Below are 18,662 nucleotides of genomic sequence, written 5' to 3'. Positions count from 1 at the left end.
CCCCAACCTGGCTGCCACCTTGCAGCTTGCGCTCAGACTGCTGTGCTAGTAATCAGCGAGACTCCATGGGCATAGGACCCTCTGATCCAGGTGCGGGACACAATCTCCTAGTGTGCCGTTTTCCAAGCCCTTTGGAAAAGCACAGTATTAGGGTGGGACTGACCCTATATACCAGGTGCCGTCTGTTACCCCTTTCTTTGACTAGGAAAGGGAACTCCCTGACCCCTTGCACTTCCCGAGTGAGGCAATGCCTCGCCCTGCTTCGGCTCGCGCACAGTGCGCTGCACCGACTGTCCTGCACCCACTGTTTGGCACTCCCTAGTGAGATGAAACCGGTACCTCAAACAGAAATGCAGAAATCACCCGTCTTCTGTGTCGCTCAGGCTGGGAGCTGTAGACTGGAGCTGTTCCTATTCGGCCATCTTGGCTCCACCCTCGGATATTAGTAATCATTTAATCCAATAAGCTCACTTTATTAAAGAGAGCTATTATGCCCAAGAGAGGTAATGGCTTACCTAAGGTCACAGTGGCTGAAGAAGGAATAGACCAGGGTTGCCCAGCTCCTAGTCCAGTGCTCTCACTACCATTCAGGCTGCTGTAATAAAATATCATAAACGGGGTGGCTTATCACTATTTATTTCTGACATTTCTGGCACAAGTCCAAGAACAGTCCTGCAGGTTTGTTGTCTATGAGTGCCTGCTTCCTCACAGGGGATGCCTTCTTGCTGTGTCCTCATATGGCAGAAGGAACAAAGCATCTCACTTGGGCCTCTTCTATAAAGGTACTAATCACATTCAGTAGGGTTACCTAATCAACTCTCAAAGCTTTTGAAACCATTATCTTAGAGATTAGGATTTTAACAACATCTGAGTTTTAGGGGAACACAAATATTCAAACCATAGTACCAGATGTTTTATTAAATGAGGAAAGTAACTCCCTGCTTCACAGTCACATTTTCTATTACATACTTCCAACAGCATCCCTAACTGCCTTCTTATAACAAACACAGATTGCTGGTGTCTTTGTAATCACTTTTAGTTTTTTTCAATTCCAAGCAAAATATCATAATTCCTAATCAAGGTATCACAATTATTTCAACATGTGTACAATAAATCCTGTCCATAATTTACAAAGGCAGAATATATTAATTATTTGTTCTGAATATATAATAGCAAATAAAGATCCAGCAGTATCATATAATAGCTAATATTATATGAGACACTGGCAGGAGAGATCAGCATGGGTGTTGTTAACTTGATTTTCCAGGTTTATATTTTTCTTTTGTAAGAATTCAGGAAGTTAAATTACATACTTTAAATTCAGGCATATGAAACTAGATAGTACTTAATGTTAAATTACAAAGATAATATCAATGACCAATTTTAAGAGTGTCTGCAAATTTTTATTCTGTTTCATACCACTTTAAAAATAAATACATATTTTATTGATACTAATACATATTATTAGTTTAATAAATGTTCTAATTTTACATATTGGTTCACAAAAGAATTATATAAACTTCTTAAAATCTATACGATAGCTTTAATTGAACTGCAAGAGACGAATTTTAATATTTAACTATACATGTAAAATCTGTAAAAACAATACAATAATTTAAAAATTATAGTTCCAACTTCCTGTTTTTTGAAATTATTCTGATGTTTCTTCTACACTCAAGTCCCAAACTTTTCTACTTCTAGAAGTTGAATAAGAAAGACATGGAAGATACAGCAGGCAGGCAATTATATAACACAGGTTCTAAGGGAAACCTGATCAAGTCCCTTAGCTTCTCTGGTTCTGCTGATTTCTCTGTAGGGTGGGGATCACTACAGTCCCATTTAATTAAAAGAAACTGGATTTAAACACCTGATTCTAAGGATGGTGGTACACTCTTGAGAAAAGAGGTAAAGCTTTTATCTGTATGAAAGGCAATTACTCAGACCGAAAAGCTCAATAGACAATTAAGGGCTTCAATTATACAATGTTTTCCCATCTTCTCCAGATACAACCTCAATTACACAGTTTTTTAGCTTGAGATATTAATTGAATTCAACATGATTGTTGATAAAATGCCCTTCGGTTAGAAAAGGAGGAGAAGGGAGAAGGGAGGGGAAGGAAAAAAATTCTATTAACTAGGAGATATTTTACAGATAGAAATCTACAATTTCAAATATATCCAACCTGAATGAACACTGAAATAAAGAGATTTTTAACATTTACAAGCTCCCTACTACTTTAGCAATTTATATTATAGATTAGTTAACTACAGAATACTAGATTCTCATTTTTTTCTGAGTACTGTTTTAAACTTTAAGGGTTAACTAAGAGTTATCAACACAAACTAATATTTCATGCAAAAGTATCACTTTTATAATAATCTTTTTCTTGTATGAAACTAATTTCCTTAAAAAATAGCTACTATGTACTGAAAACAGTATTATGCCAAATATTTCCCACATACACAAGTTTCTAATACATACTACCTATAAGCTACAGAAAATAGTCAACCATTTAACAAGAAGGCAGATTATATTCTTTCATTTCACCAACTGCCATATCAAAAGTTACTTATCTTTGAAGGAAAATATTTTCTGGCAATAATTTTATCTCATTGACAACTGATTTATATCTAAAGTTTAGATGTCCTGTTTATCAAGCAATGAAGGCTCTAGAGACTAGCAAAAATTTCCATTTAAGATATTATTCCATATTATTGTCTATTTCATCTTACTACAAGACAAATTAATAAATATGCTATAGGACCGTGCTATTCAACACAGTATCCACTGGCCTCATGTGGTTAATGAGCACTTAAAATGTGGCTTGCCCAAATTTGTAAAATGCATACCGGATTTCAAAAAATTAGTACAAGAAACAATACAAACTATCAGAATAAATCTTTACATCAATTACATGTTAAAATGATAACATTTGGGATGTACTGAGTTAAATAAAATATTAAAATTAACTTCAGCTGTTTATTTTTATTTTTTAATGTGGCTTCTAGAATTTTTTAATTACATATATCACTTACATTATTGTTCTATCCTATAGCATTGCTATAGAAGCAGCGGACTCAATTATTTATGTTAATATCCACCTCAACCCACATCATTAAGCTTTTATATCATTATAGTATGAGATACCATATTTAATACATGATCACAAGATTCCTGAGCTTAGAATCATGAACATCTCCACTCTTAAAAATGAAACCAAACAAAACCTGCTGTAATTATCCTGGCAACAGTGATAAACTTTAGATTTGTGTTAGGTATGAGTCTGCAAAAAAGACAAAAGGAGTCTTTTGGAATGATGGAAACGTTCTAAATCCAGATTGTGTTGATGGCTGCACAGTTCTACATATGTATTAAAAAAAAATCACTGAATTACGTACTTAAAAGTGGGTAAATTATATAATATGTAAATTATATATCAATAAAGCTGTTTTTGTTTTTTTTAAAGTACACAGCTAGAGCCCAGCAGATCTAAGGGGCCATCTAGAAGCTGCACATACATTTTAGGTGATTCAAACATAATTTTTAAATCCATCATTCTCACAATGAAAATGTTTCCATGAGGGTAATTTTATCTAGAGTGGGTCCATGTTTAACAGTGAATTATGTAATTACTTATTGGAGGTATATGTTGATAAGGACAAAGAGGGCACTAGAGTAGAGATAGTGGGCAGTTTATTTGCTTTTAGGGACATCCAGTTCAGGAAATAATAGCCCTTATAGTAATATATACTATCTTGTCACAAATCCCTTACTCAAGTTAGGCACCTTTGGAATTTCACCATCCTAGATAGAATAGTAGAATATGAGACTTCCTACTCTACACTAATAAAAACAAATGAAAAAATAGATTAAGTCAAAACTAACATTTACCAATTTCCATGGGAAACTGAAACTAAACTACTCAGTTTTCTTTCACTATTGCAGAACAAATAAAAAAAAGGAGAAACCTAGTAATTCAAAAGTACATTCAATTTAGAAAAGGATACTGGTAATTAATAAATCATTAAGAATATAGAATCCTTTGTGCATTCCTTCTGTCAGATCTTGATCAATCTAGATACTATAAGATAATTCACCATGAACATTGTGCTGCTGCCACCTTTTGTTTTTTGAAATCTATCATCACCAGTGGCAAAAAATAAATAAAAACAAAAGCAAAAAACAGCTTCATTGTTCCACTTTGTCAAAATGGGTATGAAGAACTATGATTTATTCTTTCTTTACACTCAAGAAAACACAATAAAGTAAAACACAGATCAAACTATCATGCACTTGAAACACTATATACCTTTGTGCATTTCATGTCTTGTTTAGCATGTATTTCAGGGCTCACTTTACCCATATTAACAACAACAAAACAGTAGACACAAGAATACTAACACATAAACAACTAACATTAAACACTGAAATGGATTTCGAGATGTGGGCATGTACACAAAAAAATAAATAAATACAAAGATTTGCCTGGACACCTGAATTGCCTCAAGTTCTCATTTTAGAAGTAAAATAGATGGAGAGTTCAAAACCCAAAGTCATTTAGAATGTGAAAATCATTTAGAAATTCTCACTTAAGGCACCCACAGAATTAGGGGACCCACAATACTCAATTCTAATCATTATAAAATGATATCTAGGCACTTGGATAAATCTAAGACTGTATTTGTTCTAGTTACAGACGGATGCTTTTAAGAGTCTCAAGGTAAGTCTTGGACACCAACTGAATTCCACATTTTAAATTGGGGCCAGGCATGGTTCGCTCACGCTTATAATCCCAACACTTTGGGAGGCTGAGGTGGGGAATGGCTTGAGGCCAGGAGTTCAAGACCAACCCGGGCAACATAGTGTGACCACATCCCTACAAAAAATTAAACAAAAATCAGCCATGCAGAGTGGCGTGCACCTGTATTCCCAGCTATTCAGGAGGCTGAGGTAGAGTAACCCCTTGAGTGGTCAGATCAAAGCTGCAGTGAGCTGTGATCATATCACTGCCCTCCAGCATGGGCAACAGAGTGAGAGCCTGTCTCAAAATTAAAAAAAAAAAAAAAATGAAAATGCCCTCTCTTAGATAGCTATTTACTTTAGGAATAAAACCAAACATTGTACTAGTGAACCAAAAACATTTCAGATTTTTCTACCGGCTATGCAGAAGAGTGGAATCAATGATTTTTACAGGCCATGTAGCTGAGAGAAAGAGTTGATCCACAGTACTACAAGTTTGAATGTATTTTGCCTATCATAAAGCTTTTCGTAAATCACCATAGAAGTTGGTTAAAGTGCTTGCCATGGCTGTATCTACCGCAGACTGAGGAATCATCCCACGTAGATCTGTCTGAATATATCCTGTCAAAAGACTCTGGTTTGGGTTGTCCTTAAGTGGAACACAAAACCAACCACAGGGATGGTTATATCCTCGAACAAATTCTGGTCTCTTTTCATCCCAGTCAAGACTTATTCCTATAAGGCAATTTTTAAAATAGCACTATTAATAGCAATAACTGACATAAAACTCTCATTTTAAAATATTACCAGAATTCTTATTTAAATATTTCTTCTTATCCATACAGATGAAAATTAAATCCCAAAGTGACCATGGCAGAGTGAAAAGGAGACTTACCAAGGAGGATTCTGACAAAAGGTTGGCAGATAGGTAATGGGGAAACTTTTAATCCCTTCAGAATACATGACATCATATCATCTTAGTACTCCTTGGAAGCTACAAATCTTGGTTGTAGTACCCAGGCCTCGAGATGCCAATAATCGAATCCATGGTACCGTAACTATTCCCCACAGCGACTACCATATTATACTTTGGTACCGGCTAGTTAAGAATAAAGAAGTAGATGTTTACTTACAACTGCTAACTTAAGTATATACTATATACAAAACAATACTAATTTACCTATAGGTACGTTTTAGAAAACAGGAACCTTCCAATGGCAGTATTTTTAATCTTGAAAAGAAAAATACAACACAGCTCAAGGAAGGAAGAATATTCTAAGACATACCAAATCTAGTATTTCTATGTGTATGACCAAGAAACTGTTTTCTGAGAGTGGCTTAGAAGAAAATCCGTTTACTAGAAACCTTTCTTAGAGGCAGTCATGTGATCCACATTTGCTACCTCTGACCTAGAGGATACTGTGTAACTGGGAACTAAAACTTATCAGAAAGGTTTCAAAACCCTTTTGATATTGTTATTTTACTCCCTAGAGTTTAGCATTTGCAAAAAATGTTAGTGATTACAGAGTCAGAGTTGAAAATATATCTCACAAGGAAAGAAACATCCAGCCGAGAACACACAAATATTTAAACCATACTGAAAAAAAGCATAACATGTTGAGATTATTACCACAAGATAAAAGCCCTTCTTTATAGCCCACAGTATAGGAGAAATCAACAAATTCTCTTGGGGAAATTATATTCCAAAGCTGACCAGCAGTAGTGTAACGCATCACACAGCAATTCTGAAAAAAAGAGGTAAGACAAGTGTTACTACTATAGGAAACATACACAGCTTCATATATCATAAACTTATCTCTGGAAAGAAACTAATATTTATTTAAAATGTTTCATAATTATAATAATTCTTACAGTGATTCTGACAGGTCTAGATCTGTATTCTAAATCTCACTGCTATTGGAAGGCCATGAAGAAGATATATAATCAAAATACAGAGGTACAAGTTATCCAGTATCCAAATTTCTAATTAAATGCAGTTGTCTTATTCTACGTAACATTCCAAATGGAATTAGGGATGTAGACTGTTTCGGTGTTTAAGATCCAATCCACAAATACTTTAACATCAAACATTTTAATTAAAAAATTCAAACATTAAGCAATGAATTAATAAAAATAGAAACAGGGCAGGTCATTTTGGCTATATAATTTTAGAATATCTAAGGTGGCATTTTTATCTTTGGTCATTGATGTTGGCTTAGTATTAATGGTAAAGCTGCACACATTCACCTAGAAACCTAAATATGACGGTGGTGTTTTCAGAATTTTAGATTTCAGAATCTTAACTAAAGTTTTACAATGAAGGATGCTGAATATAATTTTAAGCAGCAAGGGTATAGCTACTGTCGAAAACAAACTCAGTCTAACACTCATTAATTAGTATGAGGAAACACAAACTTTTTAAGAGGCAGCATGGGACTCCCCTGTGGTATCTTTGTCGTGACTGCTATTCTCAAAGCAATGAATATAAGTATGTACAAATGCTCACGCTCACATGCTCCGGCTCACTCATGCCCACCCTCATGCACATACACACAGTCTAAAGTAATGTTTCTAAATAGATACCTCCTCAAAGTTCTCCAGAATATCCAAAGAAGTCATCAAACTGTCCCAATCCAAACGACAAGGCCCTGGGCGTATATGGTCTATTACACTATTGACAAGGTCATCTATAACACCTTGGGCTTTGTACCTGGAGAAAGAAAGTTTAAGTCAATTGCTGTTACAATAAAAAATTTCAGCATACCCTTATAGTGCATAGCTAACTTTGAAAGTAAGGATAAAAATTAGGCCGGGTAGGGTGGCTCATGTCTGTAATCCCAGCATTCTGGGAGGCTGAGGTGAGTGGATCACTTGACGTCAGGAGTTCGAGACCAGCCTGGCCAATGTGGCAAAAACCTGTCTTTACTAAAATTACAAAAATTAGCCAGGCATGGTGGTATGCGCCTGTAGTCCCAGCTAGTTGGGAGGCTGAGGCAGGAGAATCACTTGAACCCCGGAGGTGGAGGTTGCAGTGAGCCAAGATCATGCCACTGCACTCCAGCCTAGGCGACGGAGTGAAATTCCATCCCAAAAAAAAAACAAAAAAAAAAGAATAAAAATTAACGAAGGGTGGGCCACGCATGGTGGCTCATGCCTGTAATCCCAGCACTTTGAGAGGCCAAGGCGGGCAGATCACCTGAGGTCGGGAGTTTCAGACCAGCCTGACCAACATGGAGAAACCCAGTCTCTACTAAAAATACAAAATTAGCCAGGCATGGTGGCTCCTGCCAGTAATCCCAGCTACTCGGGAGGCTGAGGCAGGAGAATCACTTGAACCCAGGAGGCGGAGGTTGAGGTGAGCCGAGATCGTGCCATTGTACTCCAGCCTGGGCAACAAGAGTGAAATTCCGTCTCAAAAAACAGAAAAAAATTAATGAAGAGTTTTTTTTTTTTTTCTAAAGGGAATAAAACCCAGTAACTTTTCTGATAAATTACATTCTACCAGTTATTGTTATCAGCATGTACCCTTTGTCCTCAAATCTAATAAGAGAACTGAGGCCTATACTATGTGTCATAATGAAGATAATAAAGTCCCTTCATGTTATAGCATAGCCAAAAACAGTTTATAGAATGCCATAAGGTTTCCGTTTATTTTTATATTCTTTCCTCAGTTATCCTCTGACATACTAGTACATGAATATTTTTACCCTGACTTTTAAAAACTTTTTATTAGGAACAGAGAAATAGGCCAATAGAACAGAACACCAAGGAACTGACTCATAAATATGTCAGAACTTGACATATTTTAAAGGCGGCATCACTTATCAGTGGGGAAAAATGTACAATTCCATAAATGGTGTGCCTAGATTCAATAGTTATCCTCATGGAGAAAACAAAACTTAGATTCCTATTTCCACCACTCATAATAATTAATTCCAGATAAGTTAAATATCTGTATAAAACATGTAAAATGGGCTGGGCGCGGTGGCTCATGCCTGTAATCCCAGCACATTGGGAGGCCAAGGTGGGCAGACCACGATGTCAGGAGATTGAGACCATCCTGGCCAACATGGTGAAACCCTGTCTCTACTAAAAATACAAAAATTAGCCGGGCGTGGTGGCGCATGCCTGAAGTCCCAGCTACTCAGGAGGCTGAGGCAGGGGAATAGCTTGAACCAAGTAGTCAGAGGCTGCAGTGAGCCGAGATTGCGCCACTGCACTCCAGCCTGGCGACACAGTGAGACTCCGTCACAAACAAACAAACAAACAAACAAAAAAACACATAAAATGAAAAACTTTAAAATTTTAAGAAAAATATACAAGATACCATTTTTGTGACCTCGGAGTACAGGGGGATTTCTTGAATATGTAAAACACAGAAAAACACAAAAAATACAAAACATCAATTAAAATTAAAAACATGCATACCGCACAAGAAAAAATCAGTCATTTTTTAAAACTAGCCACACACTGGGAGAAGGTATGTAACACATATATATATAAACAGAGAATTATTATACAGGATATATGAATAACTCCTATAAACCAATGAGAAAAAGAAAATCCTAAGAAAAGATGGGCAAAGGACATGGTAAGACTAACCTGAAATGTCAAGAAATACACAAAAGATTTCAACTTCACTAGTAATCAAGTAAATACTAACAAGAACAATCTGATTAATACCCCTCAGACTGACAGAGATTAAAAACTAGTAAGTAGTCAATGGAGGGGGATGAGAATCCTTAAACTGCTACTTTAGAGAGCAAGTTGGTAATGTCTAGTAAGGTTGGAAGATATACATCCCTAAGACCCAAAGAAAATCACACGTGTGCACAAAGAGATATATACCAAGAGGCTTACTATAGCATTGTACTTTATAGAGAAAAATTGACAACAGCCTAAAAATCTATCAATAGGTGAATCTACAAACATAGATAAAAACATTGTGGTATATTCACATAGAGGGAAAATAATGGATTTATATATAACAACATGGCTAAATCCTGAGAACATAATATTTAATAAAAAAAGGCAAATTACTAAATAAAATATGTACATACAAACACATATACATGAATATAAAAAACACACCAAATAATGCTTTTCATTGTTTATGGATATATAAATATGTGGTCAAAGTATGAAACAGGAACAATACACATAACTTCAGGACAGCAGTTACTTCTGGAGATGAAAGAAAGGAGATGAAATAAGAAATTAGCTTCAGCTCTACCAGTACCTTTTTTTTTTCCAAAGCATTTGAAGCTATTTAATCATTTTATAACTCAAGCCAAACTTATATTATCTCCCCCACCATAAATCTGCTCTCCCATCTTGTATTCTTTAACTTGGGGTAGATGGAGGTAATACAAATTAATCTAGTCAAATTAGAAAATCTTAGATTCAACTATGGCTCTTCTTCTTCTCTTAACCCCATTTCCATAGTCAGAACTAATCAGTCTCTACGTTTTTATCAGGAGGATTTCCTAAATGTAAAGTACTTAGAACAATATTTGGCTCTCAATAAATGTTGGTTATCATTGCCACCACCATCGCTATTATTAAATCTTTCACATGCATTTGCCCTTTTTGACTTCTGTGCTACGGCCTCAGTTAGAGCACTTTGTGTCCAACTCAACACATCAGGTCCTACCTCTTTTGATCACATATCCCTTTAAGAATCTGAAAAAAAACACCAGTGTTTCTCATATGTGTTTATGCAGTAGATATGCAATTCCTTCTGCCTAGAACATGAACTCTTTCATTCCTTAAGAAATATTTATTCTTCCCTTAAGTGTTAGCTCAAACATTAGTTCTCTATGAAGTCTTTTCAGATCTCCAAACATAAAGCTCCCTTGGTAATCCTGATACTTTCAACCCTCACTGGGAATTACTAATTTAAAGAATTAACTTCCATACTTTCTTACAATGCTTAATCCAACTCCAATTTCCCTGTCCTCATCATAAATACTGTAAAATTCATCTTTCTGGAAATGTTATCCTTGGCATTACACTTCAGAGCATTCTGTATATACTAACAGGGTCCAGCAGTTTTATTTTGAAAAATGGCTGAGTCTTAAGGATGTGAACATTCTACTCCAAGTATGCAAGGCAGTTGTCTCTACAAGCTTTAAAAAACAATATATTATTTTCTTATGTTATTAAATAATCTTCAAAAATGTGGTTTTTAAAGGCTATATCATATTCTATCACAGATGTTTTTTACTGAATTGTCTCCTATTATTGCTTATTCAGGTTTATAATTTTTAATATTGTAAATAATGCTGTGATAAAAGAGCAAGTACTTAAATCACTGTTATCTTTCTGATAAATTCTTCAAGATAAGTTCCTAAGAAAAAATGTTCTACAGCACTGAGTAAATGTAGAATATTAGAAGGGTCATGTATACAATGCTAAGAAATTCAGATTTTAGCAGTCATTTTATATCATTATTTATGACCTCCTCACCACCAACTCAGTCTACAAAGGACAGGGACATTTTTAAGGCTCTGAATTCATAAGCCCAATTTGCTTTCCGGAAAGTTAGAAAAAAATCGCCAGGTGTGGTGGCTCATGCCTGCAATCCCAGCAATTTGGGAGACCAAGGCGGGATGTCAGGAGTTCAAGACCAGCCTAGCCAAGATGGTGAAACCCCATCTCTACTAAAAACTACAAAAAAAATTAGCCAGGCACAGTGGCAGGTGCCTGTAATCCGAGCTACTCGGGAGACTGAGGCAGAAGAATCGCTTGAACCCGGGAGGCAGAGGTTGCAGTGAGCCGAGATTGTGCCACCGCACTCCAGCCTGGATGACAGAGTGAGATTCTGTCTCAAAAAAAAGAAAAAAGTTAAAAAACTCTTAAAAAGCTAAATCTTACTAGCAATGACTACTTAGTGACAATGCATATAAGTTAAGTTTTGAAATGTCTTAAGAGCTACGTAAATCTATAAAAAGGTACTTACAGATATCCATTAAATTCTTCTGAGGGTTTTCTCCAAACAGTTACATCTTTCTAGAAAAATAAAAACATTATATGGTAATAATTACATAGGTGGAACCCTAGACACAAAACTGATAATTTTATAAGTCTAGAGAATTTGTCTTTGCATTAAAATAAAACCAGTACATTTTCAGAATACATAAAAGTCATCTATACCATAAAAGGATTTGTATTTGAATTTCTTCTGTATCCTAAAGTTCTTCACATTGTACTTAAATTATAGACCTCCAAAGAATATTTTCAGTATATTTAATGATATCCAAACACTGTAAGATTCAATGACGGCACTATCTTAGTCCAGTCTTATCTATTTACCATTACTGATGCATTCAGACTCTAACACTAGGAACCTATTTCATTCTGACATTGTTCATAACTTTTAAAAAATTAAACAATTCACATTTATTATGATAGTGTTACCATGAATTTGTCCCTACATTTTTTCCTCATCATTTCCCAAGTAATTCTGAATATCAGAATAGCTAGAGCACTTAACTAGAAGTATCCTGGGTTCTAGAATTAGTTCTAGCAACACTCAAGTCACCCATGTAATAGTTCAGGCAAGTCACATTAGTAAAAAGGAATACTAACTAGCTACCTTCATAGGCTTTTTGATATACCTGAAACGATTCCGATCTCTCAAGTACTACACTTTCTTAAATTAATAATGATACATTTTATTGGCTGACTTAAGAGGCCATTCTTTAGGTTGTAGTTGCCATGAGCCTATTCTCTTGTCTAATATCCAAAGAGCTAATGAAAGCAGTATAGGATTACCACTGACGCATTTCTTCCTCTGTGTGACATTAGACTATCAACTTTATTAGCTCAATTATTTATCTTGCATATCCATCCAAAGTATGGTCTTTGTCCATATTGTTCCATTTAATTTTAAAGGTCATCAACCAATTCATTAGATAGAAGATATACCCCAAATATAAGTAATTGAACTAATTTACCGTTTTCTTAGCAACTCGCCACTTATCTTCTTCAATGCTATGGTACTGGATGAGAGTGTTTTTAAGTTTAGTTGCAAAAGAAGCAACATCAGACAGGCCTTCCATTACTTCTCTCTGTTATGGAGACCAAGATTAGCATCAGCAAATACCACAGTTTGAGGCAACAGGCCAGTGGGTCTCAAATCTGGTTTCACAATATAATAACCTACCAGAGCTATAAAAGATAGCTACCCTCACCCCAAATCAACTAATCATAATCTCTGAGAGTAGGACCTGGGCATAGTTTTTTTCTAATTGCTCCCAAGATGAATAACCCATAGCCAGAGGTGAGAATTACATATTTTTTACAATTAAAATCACTCATACAAAAAAGGAGAAGAGAGGACAGGAGGAAGGGGGAAGGGATTCTATCTCTCTCATATATATATATATATATACACACACATGCTGTTAACTCTCAAACATTTACCTCCAGTCCTCTTTGTTTCAATGAGCTCAAAAATCCCAGATCCAGAAGCCTACTTAAAGCTTCAAGCCTAAAGGGAATCTCTCGCCTCCCCTGGCTTCCCTCAATTTGCCACAGTATTCCTCATTTTAACAATTTACTATTAAAATGGCAATTGAGCCCAAGTTCTCAAGTCAAAAGGCTTGGGATTGCCCTTAATAGGAATAGGTTCCTTTTAACACCACCATATCTCATTGTCTACAGTGTTCTAGTCCCACTGGTTTTCTTTCTGTCCCTCAAACAGGCTAGCTTATCGCTGACTTGGGGTCTTTGATACGGCTAGATCCCAAATCTTAGCATCACTAATAACAATTTAATGCCAATTTCAGTTTAAACCTCCTATCCTTCATAAAGCCTTCTTAAGTTACTATTACATCTTTATTTTCTTCATAGTGCTTATCATTATCTGACAATATAATAACTTATTTATAGGTGTATGATTCTACTCTTTGACCACCTCATTCCTAACTAATAGCATAGAGGTCCTTGTCTTATTCACCACTATATCTCCACCACCTAGAACACTGCCTGGCACATAGTAGGCCCTTATTTTGTTGATATGTTATTGCCTTAAAACAAGAATTACTTGGTCTTTGTCTTCTTTTGGTGCCAGGGCACCAATTTCTTAGCATAATTCCTACTTTTCACTATTCTATCTCTTTCCTTCCATCTTCAGCAAAACGCTAAAGAAGAAAAGAGTTTTAGGGGTAAAGTTGCCCATTACAGAACCATCAAATTGCTGGAAAGGAGGTCAAGAAAACATCTAAATGAAATGTCAAGCCTCACCCTCTGTGGGAATAAGGCTGCAGTTGTCAACTATGGATGCATACATCAGAATCACCTTTTTATGCTTTGTACTAGTTGTTGCTGTTTTTAGGTGTTAGATTTTAGGGCCCAGCGCCAAATAGTCTAATTCAGTGGCTCTGTTCTGGAATGGGCCTCAGAAATCTAGGTCCTTTAAAATAGTCTCACTAATTATTCTGTTGTCTAGCCAGGGATCAGAACTAACTGATCTAAAAATTAAAGTGACAGAAATAAATTAAGGTTGTAGCCAATATTTAAATACCACTAATTAGAGCATATAAGCCATTAAAATTTATAAATACTAAAATTATGTAGAAACATGGGAAAGTATACAAAGAAAATTCAATATACCTTTTAGGATCTATATAAGTGATGCAAAATATATAATAAGTATAGATCCAATCCATGGATGAAAAGTTCATGAGCTCATTCAAAAAGCCTCTCAGTCAAGAATATACCCAATTTCCATTCAAGAGGCTGTCAACTTGATAGCCAGCACAATGACTTTATTCAAGAGTATGCCACAAACAAGCAGAAGTTCTTGCAGAAGGCTTGTAAAAGAGATTTAATTTATCTATTACAGAGATCACTAGGATTAAATATATTCTTTAAACCCAAAGGTCACCCGCTAGGTTCCTGTGGTTGGCAGATAAGAGTATTTATTCAAAACTTTTTGATAGAAATCAAAGGTGAAACGGAAAGTTATTATTATCATAAGCAAACATTATCACTGGGCAAATCCAGCGCACAGAAAGTTACCTAGAAAGCTAGCTACCTAGAAGAGATGAGAATCTGCAACTTTAAGGTACTTGACTTAGTAATCATTCATTCATACTGATCAGTATAAAGTTCAAGCTCCTTACTGTAGCTTACAGGCCCTTTTATAATGTGGCATATTTTCATTACCTAATTTCCACTTATCTTTCCTGGACTCCCCTGAACCTGGGTTAGTTCCCCCTCCAATATTTTCTGACAGCAACTCTGTACTGAAATTATTCACTTGTTATCTTCTGCCATTTAACTGTAAAATCTTTGGGGGACAGGAAATCTGACTTGTTCAATATTAATTCTCCTTATGTCTAGCACTCAGTAGGAACACAGTAAATAAAAAATGGAAAAATGTATAGACAATAAGCTACCATTCTCACTTATGGAAGACCTAAAGATATCTAAAGTATGCCCATTTACACCAATCCTAGAGCTTCTGAATAACTAAAACTTCCTTTACCATGATGAAACACGGTTTCTCAAAGAGGACTACTATTAAATATTTATCAAGCATCTATTATATACCAGGTCCTAGAACTACAGAAACAGATGGAATCCAGATTTTACTCTCAAAGTTGACTTATTCCACCCTTAAGCTTTCACAGAAATAACAACAACAAAAACTAAAACATTAAAAAATTCTATTCAACAAAAACTAAAACATTAAGAAATTCTATTAATAGCCTTTTTAAGAGTGGTGCAGTGGGAGGTAGGAAAGGAAGAGAAAGAAGTACAAAATCAGAAAGCTCTCTCTGATTAAATATGTCCAGCAACGTATTTAACCAAATAGTTGTCTTGCATGGATTATTTTCATCAAGATTAACTCCATAATGAAATAATGGTTGCCATCAAAACTGCTACCTCTGTGTAAACAGGCATAATTGAGCATCTCTCAAAATATTAATATATTCTAGAACCAAGAGGGTTGGGGGAGATGGGTTATCAAGGTCTTGGCTCTCTCTCCTAATATAACAGGGTACTGACGTTAATTGAGAGGAAAACACCTAATTTGCCCTCCTGCAATCTCCCACTGTGGAGAATGTCAGGAAAATGTTTTAAATACCATTCTGAACCCATTCTGAACTTCCTTTTACTAATTCAATCTTTTATTCCCTTATCTCAACCTTTTATCAGGAAATTATCCAACTCTAACATTTACATGTCAGAGAGAACAGGCACCACTTCACCTTATCAGAATGTAATAGGTTCATATAAAAGATGTTATACTCTTGTCAGTCCCATGGCCAAATGCTGAGTAATGTCCACCTCCGTGTTTTTCCTTTAAACTAATCTTTTTGTTCACGTTTTCTATGCCCATGTTTTTGAAGCTATCACTAGTGGTGATAGTGGCTGCCATCATAGGGAGGGCAGCTGTCTCAAGTTAAAACTTTTCTTGAGGCCATCTATCAGCACCATAGTCTTGACCAATCCAACTCCAATTATTCTCAATTATCTGTCACAGTGAGATGGCATAGGTTCTATTTTAAATATGGAACATAATAAAACATTTAACCTATAATATAAAGTGAGTGCCATAAAAATCTGTTTGAACTTTTGTAGTATGACTAGGTCAGAATTCACTTGTTAAAGAAATGCAGGTATCAGAATGGTCTAACCCTGCATTACTTGATTAATATGGTTTTCACTTCCGTCAACAGCTTCAGTTTAACATACCATGGACTTTCCCCAATGTCGTACAAACCAAAGCTTTGTAAATTAAATTGTATTTTCTAACTAACATAAAAATTTCAGCATATGCTTGATTTCCAATCAATGTTGAACTGTTAAGTTTTCTAACTCAGACAAGTACAGCAGCTTCTCATTTTTTGAGACTGGCTCCGGCAGGAGCTCAGTATTTAAAGAAACGCAACAAGGAAGTATATTTCTACAATATGAATAATGAGCCAACTTACTGTTCAAACCCCTAATGCTCTAACACTTGATTTAAAAAAAACCTAATACTCTGTACTTGATTTAAAAAAATAACAATAGCTAACATTTATTGATCACTTACTACATGGTCAGTCCTTCTGGCTGCTTTACATTGCATTATTTTATTTAATCCTCACAACAGTAATAGTCCTCCTTGAGAAATTGTGTTTCATTATGGTAAAGGAATTTTAGTTATTCAGAAGCTCTAGGATTGGTGTAAATGGGCATACTTTAGATATCTTGAGGTCTTCCATAAGTGAGAATAGTAGCTTATTGTCTATACATTTTCCCTGTTTTACAGAAAGGGAAAATAGCAACAGGAAGGTTGAGTCACTTCTCCAAGATCACACAGCTCATAAGTGATGGAGCCAGGATTCCAAACAAGGGCGTCTGACTTCAGAGCCTAAAGCTCTCTCTTGTAAAACTGTGGAAGCTGATCACAGGCTGGAAAAGACTTCATATAAAAAACCTGGCCCACCAAAAATTTGTCAAGTTTTGTCCTGACTGCTGAACCTAAAAATCTAAGGTAATCTTTCTCAAATGTAAATTAGGGAAAACAATGACACTAATTTGGTGAGAAATTATATGAGTTAATACATTTAGCAGGGACCTTGAAAGGCAGTAAGCCCTGGGAAAACTTTGTCTCTTGTCATTGGCATCACCTCCGCGAAGCCTGGTGGGACGCGGCAGCCCCCGTGCTGTCTGTGCACCTCCTAAGAACCAGGAAGCGCAGTGCCCTCCAACGAACAGGACTGCCCCAAATCAAGCGGGATTACCACCGCCCCTCTCCCATTTAACAGCTGAGGACACTGAGGTCTAATGGATTCCAAGTACTTAAATAGGTGAGCGGCGTGCAGGGGCGAGTAGCAAGCCCTGGGATCCTTCCAGCTCGCCCATTCCTCTCCCTGGGGCTCAGTTTTCTCTTTCATCTGTGGGGTCCACTCCCGCCCGGACGCCGGGGCCCGCCATCCCCAACGTCCACCGCTAGCCCCCTAGATCCACGGTCTGGAGCAGGTCCAGAAGACGCACCTGGCAGGACGCCCCAGTCGCCCTCCCCACGGGCCACCCCAATCCTGCCGCGGCTCCGTGGCTCTCCCTACCTTTACCTGAGGTGAAGCAAGGACGTGGAAGCAGCTACGGCGCGCTACCGAGCACCTCACACCGCTCTCAGCAGTACTGCTCAGCCTCCCGGCCCGCCGAGGCGCAGGCGACAGCAGCCAACTTGTAAGTCACCGCTGGTCGCAGCCAACTGGAAGGCACCCAGCGCCTCAGGGCAAGGCGGGCCGAGCCCCCCCCCCCAGCCCCGCCCCCTGGCCCGATCCCGGGGGCTCCGGGGGGGGCTGAGAGGAGGTGGCCGGAACAACGTGCGCTTGCTCGGATTGGCTGGCGCGGGAGCGTGTGGAGGGCTGATTGGTCGCCGATAAATGGAATGATTCCGCGTGGGTGTGGGTTGGCCCGAGGCGCGCCAGGGTTCCCTGGATGTCTGGGGTTGCCTGCAGGTTTGGATTGCTTGGGTTGTCCTGTGATCACTTAGTTGTGAAAGAATTTTGTCAGTCAGTAAACCGACTGGGAGAAATGGAAACAGAAGGCAAAGTGAAGGATCACTGTGAGGGATAAGGCTGGTCCAAATTCGTCCCGCCTGTGGATATCCTAGTATCACGCAACTACGCTACTCCTCCCAGGTCTAAAAGTCAAATAAGAAAAAGCGCCCATGCAGAGGAGGACGAGCTCTCTGCCTCCTGCTTAGCCTGACTCAGAACTGAGAGAGCTGGGAAGGAAAATGCATATAAACGAAAGTCACTGCCGCTATGTGAATTGACCTTTAGCCAAATGTGTCTGTGTGTGTGGGGGTGTGTGTGTGTGTGTTTCCACCCTCAGCTAAAGAGTTTAGAGGGCAACTTTAGAAGTAGAGAAAAGGAGGAGGTGTGACAAGTGGATTTAGCAACTGCATAGTG

At 37.2% G+C, this 18,662-nt stretch overlaps 1 protein-coding gene across 2 annotated transcripts; it reads right to left on the bottom strand.

Annotated features, from left to right (window-relative positions):
- Window positions 1–904: 904 nt before the first annotated feature.
- On the bottom strand, window positions 905–17,983 carry STARD4 (StAR related lipid transfer domain containing 4). 2 transcript variants are annotated; one of them, XM_032156684.2, is made up of 6 exons: window positions 17,814–17,983; window positions 12,699–12,812; window positions 11,702–11,751; window positions 7,324–7,450; window positions 6,371–6,485; window positions 905–5,475 (listed from the first exon to the last, which is right to left on the bottom strand). In XM_032156684.2, the coding sequence occupies exons 2-6, from the start codon at window positions 12,801–12,803 to the stop codon at window positions 5,255–5,257; spliced, it is 618 nt and encodes a 205-aa protein (XP_032012575.1). In that variant the 5' UTR covers window positions 12,804–12,812; window positions 17,814–17,983; the 3' UTR covers window positions 905–5,254. The 2 variants fall into 2 exon arrangements, with proteins under 2 accessions (XP_032012575.1, XP_032012576.1); XM_032156685.2 differs by lacking the exon at window positions 12,699–12,812.
- Between the last annotated feature and the right edge of the window lie 679 nt (window positions 17,984–18,662).

The sequence above is a fragment of the Hylobates moloch genome, unplaced genomic scaffold, assembly GCF_009828535.3.
Source record: "Hylobates moloch isolate HMO894 unplaced genomic scaffold, HMol_V3 SCAFFOLD_6, whole genome shotgun sequence".
NCBI classification, from domain to species: domain Eukaryota; kingdom Metazoa; phylum Chordata; class Mammalia; order Primates; family Hylobatidae; genus Hylobates; species Hylobates moloch.
This window is presented reverse-complemented; position numbering and strand designations above follow the sequence as displayed.

What these genes read in the sequence shown, in the direction of transcription:
- STARD4 (XM_032156684.2), bottom strand. Translation starts at nt 12,803, where the DNA reads ATGGAAGGCCTGTCTGATGTTGCTTCTTTTGCAACTAAACTTAAAAAC. An exon ending in GGCGAGTTGCTAAGAAAACG is followed by an intron (nt 11,752 to 12,698) that starts GTAAATTAGTTC and finishes TTATTTTTCTAG; the next exon opens with AAAGATGTAACTGTTTGGAG. An exon ending in AGAAGGGCTTTTATCTTGTG is followed by an intron (nt 5,476 to 6,370) that starts GTAATAATCTCA and finishes ATTGCCTTATAG; the next exon opens with GAATAAGTCTTGACTGGGAT.